This window comes from Salmo salar, chromosome ssa13 (assembly GCF_905237065.1).
Source record: "Salmo salar chromosome ssa13, Ssal_v3.1, whole genome shotgun sequence".
NCBI lineage: Eukaryota > Metazoa > Chordata > Actinopteri > Salmoniformes > Salmonidae > Salmo > Salmo salar.
In genome coordinates, this window is record NC_059454.1 from 76,881,496 (window position 1) to 76,894,111 (window position 12,616).

General features: G+C 41.2%; 1 protein-coding gene across 1 annotated transcript in view; it reads left to right on the forward strand.

The window, feature by feature from the left end:
• The first annotated feature begins 1,291 nt into the window (after window positions 1-1,291).
• Window positions 1,292-12,616, forward strand: part of LOC106567995 (polypeptide N-acetylgalactosaminyltransferase 10) — a 141,812-nt gene continuing 130,487 nt past the window's right edge. Inside the window, exon 1 of the mRNA XM_014137962.2 lies at window positions 1,292-1,811. Within this exon, the coding sequence (XP_013993437.1) occupies window positions 1,653-1,811 (159 nt within the window). The 5' untranslated portion in view covers window positions 1,292-1,652. The remainder of the gene's footprint in view (window positions 1,812-12,616) is intronic.

Consider the following 12,616-nt stretch of genomic DNA (forward strand, 5'->3'; position numbering starts at 1 on the left):
CGAAGCAGAGGTTTTACTCAGCCGAAAAATTTCCCAAAAAATAAGCCCACAAAGTTAGGATTTTTATTTTATTTATTTTTTTGAATATTTTATTTTTGCATTTTCCAATTAAGAACATTCAAAACAAAAGTGAAAAGATATTAGACAACAATAGGACAAAGTGACAGTAACAGACGAGCGTAACATTTAAAAAAAAAATATAATCATTATATATACAAACATACAATAAATAAGTCATAATAAAGAGTAAAATAAAAAATAATAATAATGAGACATTGGATCATATGGTCACCTGTTGTAAGCTACATATTATACATTACGTGTGAAACATTATATAAGGATTATATAGAGATTCAATCAATGTGATGTGGGGGGAGATTCTCCATATAGCCAATAAAAGGTAGCCAAATTCTGTAAAATGTCTCTAACTTATTCCTCAAGCAGTGATTTTCTCCAGTGTGATACAACTATTAACTTCCGATAGCCACATTGCAACTGGCAGGGAGGAATCCGATTTCCATTTCAAGGCAATACATTTCTTGGCAATCGCTAGCAAAATTTCTGTTAGCTTTATAGTATGGCTTTACCTAAGATTGGTGTTAGTAAAGTTACCCAGTAGACAGACCTCCGGGTCTAAAGAGAATGCAACCCCGTGAATTGAGGATATGGTATCGCATACCCCCTGGCAGAAACCGTGTAGTTTTTAACACTGCCAAGTGGAATGGGGGAATGCTACTTCATCTGAGCCACATCTAAAACATAGGGAGGAGATATCAGGGTTGAACATGTGCAGTCTAGATGGGGTGATATAGAGCTGATGAAAGTTAGGAATTTTTGTAGAGGTGTCAAATTTGGTCAACAAATGTAGTTACTTTGCTATGTGAGGCTTGATCAAACATATGTTTTGTCATGGTTAGGTTGTTACAAATGCACTGATATAAGTGGATGCATGTGGCATTTCGGCAACTTTATATTTGAGTTGTGCCTGTTGTCATAGAGATAGATAGAGGACTCATCATGGATATAACTTGTTTTAGCATGGACGTTGCCATTGAGGGCTTCCACCCTTGTATAGTAGTCAAATGGGTGGGGATTCCTATGAGTTGGGAGCAATCAGCCAATGAAGAACGCTCATGCAATCAAACAGACTATAGTAGCACGGAGTCCTCTATATCTATCTCTATTGTATGTTGTTATAATGCGTATCTACCCTCTCATTGGCTAGAATGGTCCCACCTGATCTCGCCCTGCCTTCCATATTTGTATTTCCATTGTTAGAGCGGTCACTTGACTATCTTGTCAATATAATATACCATCTTTGTTACTAGTCGCCAACGTTCTGGAGCATGTCTTTAACTTCATTATCGGAACCTGCTACGAAAAAGTAATTTCCACTCGTTGCTGTATTGAAGTGGTGTGTTTTTAGGGAATCTCATAATTTTTCACTACAAAGAAGAATGCAAAAGTCTCCTTCCGTTTTGTGATCCCCCCCCAACCAGGATATTGATTAACTCCCCCTAGCGGAAGTGCCTGCAGCTCAATAAGCTACATCGTTCGTTTGATCAGAGTGAATTTGCGAAAGTTGTTTCCACCGGGAAGGAGCTGCCTGGGAATACACTGTCGACAGCTTTTCTCGCATTTCTTCTGGAGAAATGAGGCGGAAAGAAAAACGTCTACTGCAGTTCGCAGGGTTGCTTATAGCGGCTCTTCTTTTCCTGCCGAACGTTGGTCTGTGGTCATTGTATCGAGACCGAGTCTTTGAGAACTCGCCAGAAATAGTGGAGGGACCGGGTGGCATCCTTCAAATACAGGTAAGGTTGTCTAGTACACGGTTTGGCTGGCTCGCGCTGCAAGTGAAAACACTTCTTGACTTGGTGTCACTGACTGTCTGATCACGTTGGAAATGGACGCAGCTAGTTAGCTGCACGCATGTAAAATATCTGCAATTGTGCGACAACATTAACTGTCTAACGTTAGTTAGCTTGTTGAACATGTTGACAATGTGAGGCTTTTTGGCAGCTGGTTCTTAAATGGTCAATTGGCTAGCAAGTTTCTACATTACTTATTCATGTGTTCTTGCTACGTGTGGCACTGCTTGTCACCTCCTTTTCAATGACATTAGCTAGATTGCTAGCTAACTAGTTACGCTACTTTACCAATACATCTCTTCTTTATGAAAAGGGGCATGTTGTCGCCAAAGTCGAGCTTTTCAGAAGAATGTGGGAGGATAGTGCCAGGTAGCTACGCTGGTGGATGGTGAAAAGGCCACGTAGCAGTCAGGAAATAGCTGTGTTACAAGTTACAAAGCCTAACGTTCGTTATACGAAAGGAAGTTGTGCTGTGCAGCAGACAGTTGTTGTGCACATTGGTTGTTGAGACCCAGCACAAAGATGCTGTTTTGAAAGAATGTTTCTGTGTGGTTCTGTAAGCTATTTTTACTAGTATTCTACTAGCTGCACAAATGATGTCACGTCTGTATGGTAATGAGGAAACCTTCAAAATAAAAGCCCACACTTCATTGTGGATTAGTCATTCAAAAGATGATGATTCATTTTAATCAATGGGCACTTATTGTGCCCTCAAGAAAAGGCAATAAGTAACCCAAATCTAACTTGCTGTAGTTCAGGACCTGAAGCAAGGATATGCATATTATTGATACCATTTGAAAGGAAACACTTTGAAGTTTGTGGAAATGGGAAATGTAATGTAGGAGAATATAACACATTAGAGCTGGTAAAAGAAAAACACTATTTTAATTTGTACCTTCTTTGAAATGCAAGAGAAAGTCCATAATGTATTATTACAGCTCAGGCACAATTTACATTTTGGCCACTAGATGGCAGCAGTGAATGTGCAAAGTTTTAAACTGATCCTATGAACCATTGCATATTTACATTTACATTTTAGTCATTTAGCAGACGCTCTTATCCATACATGTACTTTTTTCCCCGTACTGGTCCCCCGTGGGAATCGAACCCACAACCCTGGTGTTGCAAACACCATGCTCTACCAACAGAGCCACACAGGACCACTGTTCAAATTATTGTATCAGACTGCCCAAATAATTGTGCACTCTCCTCAAACAATAGTATGGTATTGTTTCACTGTAAATTGGACAGTGCAGTTAGATTAACAAGAATTTAAGCTTTCTGCCCATATCAGATATGTTTATTTCCTGGGCAATTTTTCGTTGTTACTTACAACCTCATGCTAATCACATAAGCCTACGTTAGCTCAACCATCCCGTGATGGGGGGGACACCGGTCCCGTAGAGGTTAAAGTTGGATAGGAAATACTCAGTAGGGTCTCTACTAGCCCAGCATGTACTTTCAAGGAGCTTACCATTACTCCTTAATAAGGTCAATTGTGATACACAACCATAAAGCCCTTTACTTTCATATCACATCAAAATAATTTCATAACTGAAAAATATACACTTAATCAGCTTTATTACAGTTGCTGCCGACAGTATTTTTCAGTGACACAATCTGGTGGCCTTCTTCCTTTACACACTAGTGTTTGGAGCATACTAGATAGCTAATTAGCACAGGTGGTCCCTCTGTTTAACGTAAACACTCGCTGTAACATGGAGGAATGGCCGTGTGGGAACACTAACACTATAAAGGTGTGTATCAATTTAAACTTTTGGTTTTAGAAAATTATTTCTTGCCGATATGAAAGATCAGGTCCTTATGCTTCCAAAACTGTACAGCAAGCGATGGGTGCTAATGTTCAGACTGAGATTTGTGACTCTTAACAAAACACACCCATACAGAAGAAGCCTTTGTCCAATGACTCTTATGTGTAATATAATGGACCTGAGAATCATGATCAAGGACTAGGTCTCTACTAACCAAATGTGTTCTCCACCCCTTCGATAGCCCCCAATGCAAAACACAAATATACTGTACATGGAATATAACTTTTCTACCTGTTTCCGCTACAGTGGGGTGTAAAATACTCAGTAGGGTTTCTGCTAACCAAATATGTATAGTTTTGGAGGGAGACTGTCTTATAGACATGCATTTAGTCCTGCATGTTATATTCATTTCAAAACAACAAATGAATATACTGTTGTGTTGAACATGTTTTTTTGGGGGTGTGGCTTACCCTGTTTGCTTCCAGTGTGAAATAAAATGTAATTCCATACTAGATTTCATATACCCTTGTCTTGCCTTATTGGAGGTGCCAAATGTGATTTGTTTCAGGAAACTGTCGCAGGTCACTACTTGTTTAGCTAGATAGTTACATGTCTAAGCAAAAGACTCCACTATGCAAGTAACCATTTCAATAGAATGTTCATGATGTCACTGCAACAACTGTCGATAGCCAGAGCGAATTTACCAGCTACGTCAATCTATTCCTCTTTTAGAGCACTCTCGTCTGAGTGTGCCAGAGCACAGAATAACTGACAAATTTATGAATGCTCAACACCCGTTGAATATGGCTGGTGTCAGAAATACATTGCTAAAAAAGCTCAATTAAATTGTTACCAGCAGCACAGTTAGTCACCAAAGTTCTGGATAACATAAAAACAGCCTTACCAGCTCTGCTCGGGCGAGTAAAATGGTCAGTGAGCTGTTCTCTTATTTGTGTCTGGAAGTAGCTAGCAAGCTAATCACCAGCAGTCTATATTAAACCTGTTGCCCAGCACAATAGACCAATTAAAGTTTTGCAGACTATTGAGTAATTTGAAAAACGTGTTTTATTAAAATTGTATTTCTTTAAGTATAGCCTATGCAATAGCATTCAACATATCAGTATTTGTTTAAACTTTCAAAAGAAATGCTGGTATAAATAATACAATATCCAAAATAAAATAAAATACATCAAGTGATTTCCCCCCCCAAAAAATAAAACAATTCAAAGGTGGTTGCAATGCTGTGAAAAAACAGTTGCACTGCATATATTCCCAAAGTTTAGCATGTCTTTGCAGGGGGACTCTTATTTTGAGTGAAACAATATCAGTGATCGTGCTGCAAGAATAATATCCTGCTGCTTGGTGAACGGTAATGTTTTTCTTGCCCTGTTGCAGGGTTATTTGGGTTTTTGTGTGAAACAGCTGACATTATTCATGCAATTCTACATGTAAAATCGGTGCACAGTCGTTTCGCAAATTACGTTCAGATGTGCTAAAGACTCTCTGCCAGCAAACGCTGAGGGTGTGCCTGAGCCTTTAAATTTGTCCAGGAGGTTATTCAGCCACCAGGCCCTGTCTTGTTTCTGAGTCTATTAGAGCTCAATAGGAGTTAACACGGCTCATGGAGAGCATCACAAGACCGGCACCAAAGTGATACCTATCCGAGGGTACAGTATATTGTTTGAGAGCCAGTTAGTGCAGAAATTCTGGTACCCGGGCAATAGGCCGTACGTCTGCTCTGCTGTACTTCAGATTCTGTGGTTGTAAATCACGCCTGCCTCACAATGAAAGTGATGCAAATCAGAACTTTTTGTGACCCCCTTCCTCTCATGTGTTAGGTTTAGTAAAGTGAGTCTAGTTGAGCTGGAGGCCTTTTCTCTTTGTCCTGATGTGCCATTTTATTACATTAAGGTTGAGTAAGAGTTTAGCCTCTGGTTCAATGAAATATTCCCTATTTGAATCTCCTGAAATGTGAGTGAGAGGGAAAAAGTTTTATGCTATTATTTCAAGGCTCCAGTAACCTTGGGTTACATAATTATTTATTTCAGCTTTTATTTATTTTATCACATTCCCAGTGGATCAGAAGTTTACATACTCAATTAGTATTTGGTAGTATTGCCTTTAAATTGTTTCACTTGGTTCAAACCTTTCGGGTAGCCTTCCACAATAAGTTCCTCCTGACAGAGCTGGTGTAACTGAGTCAGGTTTGTAGGCCTCCTTACTTGCACATGCTTTTTCAGTTCTGCCCTCAAATGTTCTATGGGATTAAGGTCAGGGCTTTGTGATGGCCACTCCAATACCTTGACTTTGTTGTCCTTAAGCCATTTTGCCACGTGTGTCTGTCTGTCTCATCAAAAATGTTTGGGGTGGGATGGCTCTGACAGTGAGCAGACGGTGTGTCACCAGTTGAGCTATAAAAGAACAGCGTGAACAGATTTTCTCCCTGGGAGAATCTCAATTGCATACTCCTTTTGTCCTCGTCTCCTTCTCAAAACCCAGGGGGTTAGAGGGGAGGGACCTTTGGCTTTCTCATCCAATGGGTTTTGAGTAGAGGATGCGAGGAGTACGCAATTGAGATTCTCCCACTGTGTGCTCACTAACGTTACCTTTTCTGGCTGCTGTGTCATCACGCTGTCAGCGCAACAGACTGACTGGAAAATTTGGAATTTAACTCGAGATAACCAACCTGTGTTTTAAATAATGCTGTGGTTATAGTTGACAAGAAGCAAATAATAGTAGCATGTATGTTTCGTAGCACAAATTATTATTACACACAAAGTAATTAACGTTAGCTAGCTACGTTAGCATCATATTGAAATTAATCACTAAACACAGAATGCATCCTACAAATAGAATATCAGAGTTCAGAGCATGATGTCAGATATGTCATATCAGAATGAGTGCTTCATCCAATACCATGTGTGACAGCTGTGAGCAGCCAACCACATCCCCTAACCAGCCATTAATCTACTGGTCTGCTTCTCTCCATCCCAGCGCTAGGATAAAGTGACTAAGGGGGCAGTTGAAATTGGTGTGGTGGCACATTTGTTGGGGGTTCTTGCATTGGAATTATATTGAATTTGGCTTATATCACGCTATACCAAAAACACAAAGTAGAATGCTGAGACTCTGAGACCATTGAGTGCTTTTGAAGTTACTAAAGCAAGGCTGTTTTGGTAATGAATATAGGCTACAAGATTGATGGGATAATTCACCTATTACAGCTGCCTTACCAAGATAATGCAAACTAAATGCTGAAAGTAGTAGCCTAGTTATTCATGCATGCAACAAAAATACTGAATAGCAGTTTGGCTTAGAATACAGATACTTCTGCGAATTCAAACAAATGAATGCAAACAGAACAAAACAGCGGCACCAAGTAGGCCTAGTAAACAATATATCAGCTCGATAAAGGCATGACACAATCTATATTTAGGCTAGTTACATTAACAGGAAGCAAACACCGTAAACAAAAGGCGAACGGAGATCCAAAAGACAGTCTAAAGTGAGATGCAGACATGCATGGCTGTCTTGCCAAACAAATAGACCTATAGGCCTGCTTCGGACAAGGAAAATCGTGCCATATCCCAACGTGTCGCTGTACTCATGAGCGGCATAATACACTTCTGGATTAAATTCGACCCACTCAATGAATTAAGCAATGCCAGCCTACAATAAACATTGTTCAAATATGTATTATGTACTTGTTATTCTCTGAAAATATGAAAAGTATATGTACATTTCAACACCTTTTTGGACCCTCACCAGTTTGCATCCCTGTTGAATAGAGCAGTGCTTCTTCTGAGAGAATGCAACTTTGAACCAGGGAGATGATAAACTAGCCTATATGAATGGTGTGGAAAATAGACAGTTTAAACTGTGTTATGATTCATTATCCTATGCACAGACACTGTCTCAGTAAGGACAACCCCCCCCCTGCAACCTTTAGAAGTTGATGTCAGCCGAGGTAAAATGTTAACACAGCAACCTCAGGCAGTACATTAAGAGAACCTGAAATGTTATTTTGTTTTGAATGTGTTAAGACCTTGGAAGATTAGAAGATTGGAGGGAGCAAGTTGGATGGAGAGTCACTCGTTAAAGGCTCATACATTCCACATTATGGCGGGGAGGAAAATACCTTTTGGAGTAAAGGCAGAGATGTTTGTTCACTTTGTTGTAAAGCGTTTCCTCCCGTCATTTCCCAGACAAGGCGAGCGTTGACCGCTGCTGGCGGAGGCTGTGCGCCTGCTGCTGCCTACTCTGTATGCCTCGGCGAGCTCCTCAGCCCTGCTAAGAACAAGGGGCCAAATGAGAGGCAGGTGCAGGAAATGTGCAGCCATGGGTTATGATGACGACAAATGTTGACTCCGTCAACTTGCCTGGTAAAATAATGAAATGAAGGCAGTGAATGTTGTGGTGGTGTTTTTGTATTATTGTAGAGCTGCTTTTTATGCAGTGTCTGGTGTTGCGCTTTCACATTTGTCTCCTACACTGCATATACTGCATGTGTTGTCAGACAAGGAATCACCAGCATCCCTAGTCATCTTGATGTGTATCTGAAAGGATGCACAAAGGGAATTTCTCAGCTGATAAAATATATTTTCTCAACCATTTGATATCAGTGATGTTTGGTTCTTGTTGAAGTTGGCCTACTCTGATTCACTCTTCAGCAGTGAAACTTGAGTTTAGGGCTGGCACAATTACCGTATAATCGTGTAACTGACGGGTATGGATGAAGACCGTCATTAAAATAACTGTCTTAACTGTAAAAAAAATATGTATATTTGTTGTGTGGAACAAACAGCTGACTGAAGACTGGACGGCTGGGCATTCCTGTGGTTGAGTCCATTTCTGAGGTAACATGGACTCTTAAGGTGATGACACTTGCTCCTTGCTGAAAAACCAAGGTGTTGTAGCAAAGTCTTTGGTTGCCTAGGCAATGCCCCCCCTCCCTGCTCCAGCAGCACACATAGAAATAGAATGAATAAAATGGACTTGGAACCTCTAACCCTGGTAGACTCACAATGGCTGCCTGGGATTGTCAGTGTTTCCCTATTAATTTAGCGGTGGCCCACTGCTGCTCAATAGTTGCAACCACTGCAAAGATGATTAAAAAAAATAAATATATATATATATAAACCTTCTTGCCACAGCTCCCATTGATGTGCCATCCTGGATGAGCTGCACTACCTGAGCCACTTGTGTGGGTTGTAGACTCCGTCTCATGCTACCACTAGAGTGAAAGCACCGCCAGCATTCAAAAGTGACCAAAACATCAGCCAGGAAGCATAGGAACTGAAAAGTGGTCCCCACCTGCAGAACCACTCCTTTATTGGGGGTATCTTGCTAATTGCCTATAATTTCCACCTGTTGTCTATTCCATTTGCACAACAGCATGTGAAATTTATTGTCAATCAGTGTTGCTTTGTTTGTTATAAAAGAATAACATTTTTTTTATTGGTCTTATATAACCATACAATTTCAGTAGCACGTCTTAAACTGATGGACTGTGCCGCCTCCACAATCGATCAGTCCACTCAGACTGGCGCGAATCAGAAAGGTGTTTTATACACCATGATTGATTTATTTTAGCTAGTTTTCGACTTAAGAAATCTTGGTCGACCAACAGCATATCGACTGAACAATCGACCAGTTGACTAAATGGGGTCAGCCCCAATTTTCTGTGAAGTAAAACAAAGTTGCACGTCGCTGATTTTCTCTATTGAAGCAAAAAAAAGACATTCAATATCAAACGCGACCCATCCATACACAGCTGGACTCACCAGCTCCCGCTTTCACCCGTTGTGCTATTTACAAACAAACACGTGACTGGCTCAACTTTTCTGTGGAACTGTAAGCGTCATAATGTGAAGGGTGAATGAAGAATGTGCTTTATCTCCTAATGCATTGCACAAGTTGACTGCAAGTATTTATTAAAAAAATAGCTACAAGTATAACATTTTTTGGAAACTATTTCTTTGAAGTTTTTTGACGGTATTGAAAAACCATCCCGTGGCTATTTCAAAATACCCCAGTATACGGTATACCAGCCAAGCCTACCCTACACACTCAATTTTCACTCCCGCAGCTTTGGGACACTTGTACATATGGCAGAAGTGCACATGGAGTTCCGAGGGGAAGGGAGTGATTTGGGATTCACCCTTAGACTTTTCTCAAATACTTCTAAATCATAGAGGCAAATGTCTTCTTCTAGCACTTCAGAGGAAGAATTTAAGAGGCAGTCCTATTCTTAAAGCACTTTCACAGACACTGAACCAGCAGTTCAGAACAGCTGTTTGAAGATTGAGATGCTGTCTTTGTCAGAATTGCTGCATTTCTTGCTCCATTAGACCACGGCTTCTCTGCAAACTACCGGCGGGCGGCAAAGCTGTGTTTTGATTTCTTATTTCACACATTTCTGTTTTTCCGATTTATATTTCAGTCACTAGAGGCAAAGTTTTTTTTTTAAATCTGCTAAATCATTTAACTTTTGGCCTTTTTATTACCACGAAGGCACAGCGAGGAGAGGATGTCGCTGGTAGTCTCTCTGTGTCGCTGTTGGTCTCTCTGTGTCGCTGGTGGTCTCTCTGTGTCGCTGGTAGTGTCGCTGTGTCGCAGTTACTCAGTGCTTGCTTGACTGACATCCAAAACAATATTGCACATGTTAATGAGGAAAATAGTCTGTATGAAATTGTGCAGTTGCTGGATGAGTTCAAAGTTGGCTACTTTTTTGAAAGCACTACTTTTAGTATTAATCAAACAAATCAGTGCTTCAACATACAGAATTTTTAACTCCTTCATGTATTATGATTTCTGTCCACTTTGCCATTTCAGAGACACAGGTAAGTGCTTTCCTGCAGAGTCATAAAAACTCCCCTGCCTAGTGATCCGACCATTGATTTCCTCTTAACCAAACTGCTCATTGATTGCGCCATTATGAGTGACCTGCTGTAGGCTGGCCTTCCCAGCACGGCGGTGGCAAACCTGTGATGGTCCATCTCGAGGGGGACATCAGGAGGATTTAGACCCAGTGAGACACTGATTACCTGGAGGAGAGTGGACTGAAATGGCATTTTAGCCAGACCCTTGTGCTGATGTGCATGAAGGAAGCTGTGAAATGACAGGGCACAGAGGGTACTGGGTAGGGGGATACTGACTGCACTTATAGCTGGTATTACCTTGCATCAGCAGTTAATGTTCTACCATATTTCTCTACTTTTATTAACCTTCTGCCTCTCCTCCAGACATGATGATGATAAGACGCTTATTTGAACAGCACTTCTCTCCGATGGAATGGGATTGGGGTGGTGCCAGGGAGTACTCTGATCGTGCCAGCAGAGCTCTAAGTTATGGCTGTGCCCTAGACACTGACTGCACCATGTCACTCACATTGAAATTCTTTTCTGACCTGGCAACATGGTGGTCTTCCAGTTGTCATTGACCTAATGACCAGACCTAGAAAAATAAGTGTTCTCTAAGTCTATGGTTATGGAAAACATAGGCCTAATTGTGTAGCAAGACATTTTGAAGAGACTTCTGGTGAGGACAGGATCAAAGTTCAGAGGTTATAGCTAGTCAATATTTCTATTGAATGACAATGCTGGAAGTCCATTCTCTCCCCATACCCTACTCAGATTGTCCTATTCTGAAGTGGCCTCATTCTTATGATAGAGATAGTGGAGAGGCTGGTTGCCAAATAATGTCATTTCAGGATATCCTTAGGAGGAGATGATATGAAGGGGACAGCTGTGTGGGTTTATGGTTCACTTATCTGTTTTTATTGTTCTGCATGCGTGTACAGAAACAAAACTGTCGGTCAAATTATCGTAACAGGCAGCCATTTGCACAAAGCCCAGGTCCTGCTGTGCTGTCTGTCGGCCGGGCTGGGCAGTGGATTGCAGCAAAGATGGGAGAAGAGAGTTGAGAGGAGCGAGACATTCTGATCTGGCCAGGGCCAGGATGATGCTGACTGACTGCAGGCATAGCCGTCAGTGTGAAGCTGAATAATTACTCTAATGATACAAAAACATGTAGTTAAACCTGTATGTGAGGTAATAGGAATTGAAACCTGCGTAAGTACAGTAGAAAGAACTTTGTTTTTCAATTGACTTCCAAACCCTTAGGACAGTTCAGCTCAACAGTCCTGTTATTTAAAAAACATTTGGTGTTTACTTTTCTCCCTTTTTCTCCCCAATTTTGTGATATTCAATTGGTAGTTATAGTACCATCGCTGCAACTCCCGTACGGACTCGGGAGAGGCGAAGGTCGAGAGACATGTGTCCTCTGAAACGCTACCCTGCCAAGCTACACTGCATCTTGACACACTGCTTGCTTAACCTGGAAGTCAGCCGTACCAATATGTCGGAGTTAACCTGTTATGGCTAGGGGGCAGTATTTTCACGGCTGGATAAAAAACGTACCCGATTTAATCTGGTTACTACTCCTGCCCAGTAACTAGAATATGCATATAATTATTGGCTTTGGATAGAAAACACTCCAAAGTTTCTAAAACTGTTTGAATGGTGTCTGTGAGTATAACAGAACTCAAATGGCAGGTCAAAACCTGAGAGATTCCTTTACAGGAAGTGGCCTGTCTGACCATTTCTTGAACTTCTTTGCCATCTATCTTTTACAAAGGATCTCTGCTCTAACGTGACACTTCCTACGTCTTCCATGGGCGCTCAGAGCCCGGGAAAAACCTGAATGTCGTCATCCCAGCCCCAGGCTGAAACGCATTATCGCCTTTCTCAAGTGGCCGATCAAGGGACTGTGGGCTTAGGCGCGTGCCCTGGCCGCCCCCCGTCTTTGTGATTTTTCCTCTGTTTGCCGAAAAGGAGATTCCCGGTCGGAATATTGTCGCTTTTTTACGAGATAAATTGCATAAAAATTGATTTTTAAACAGCGGTTGACATGCTTCGAAGTACGGTAATGGAATATTTAGATTTTTTTTGTCACGAATTGCGCCATGCGCGCGAC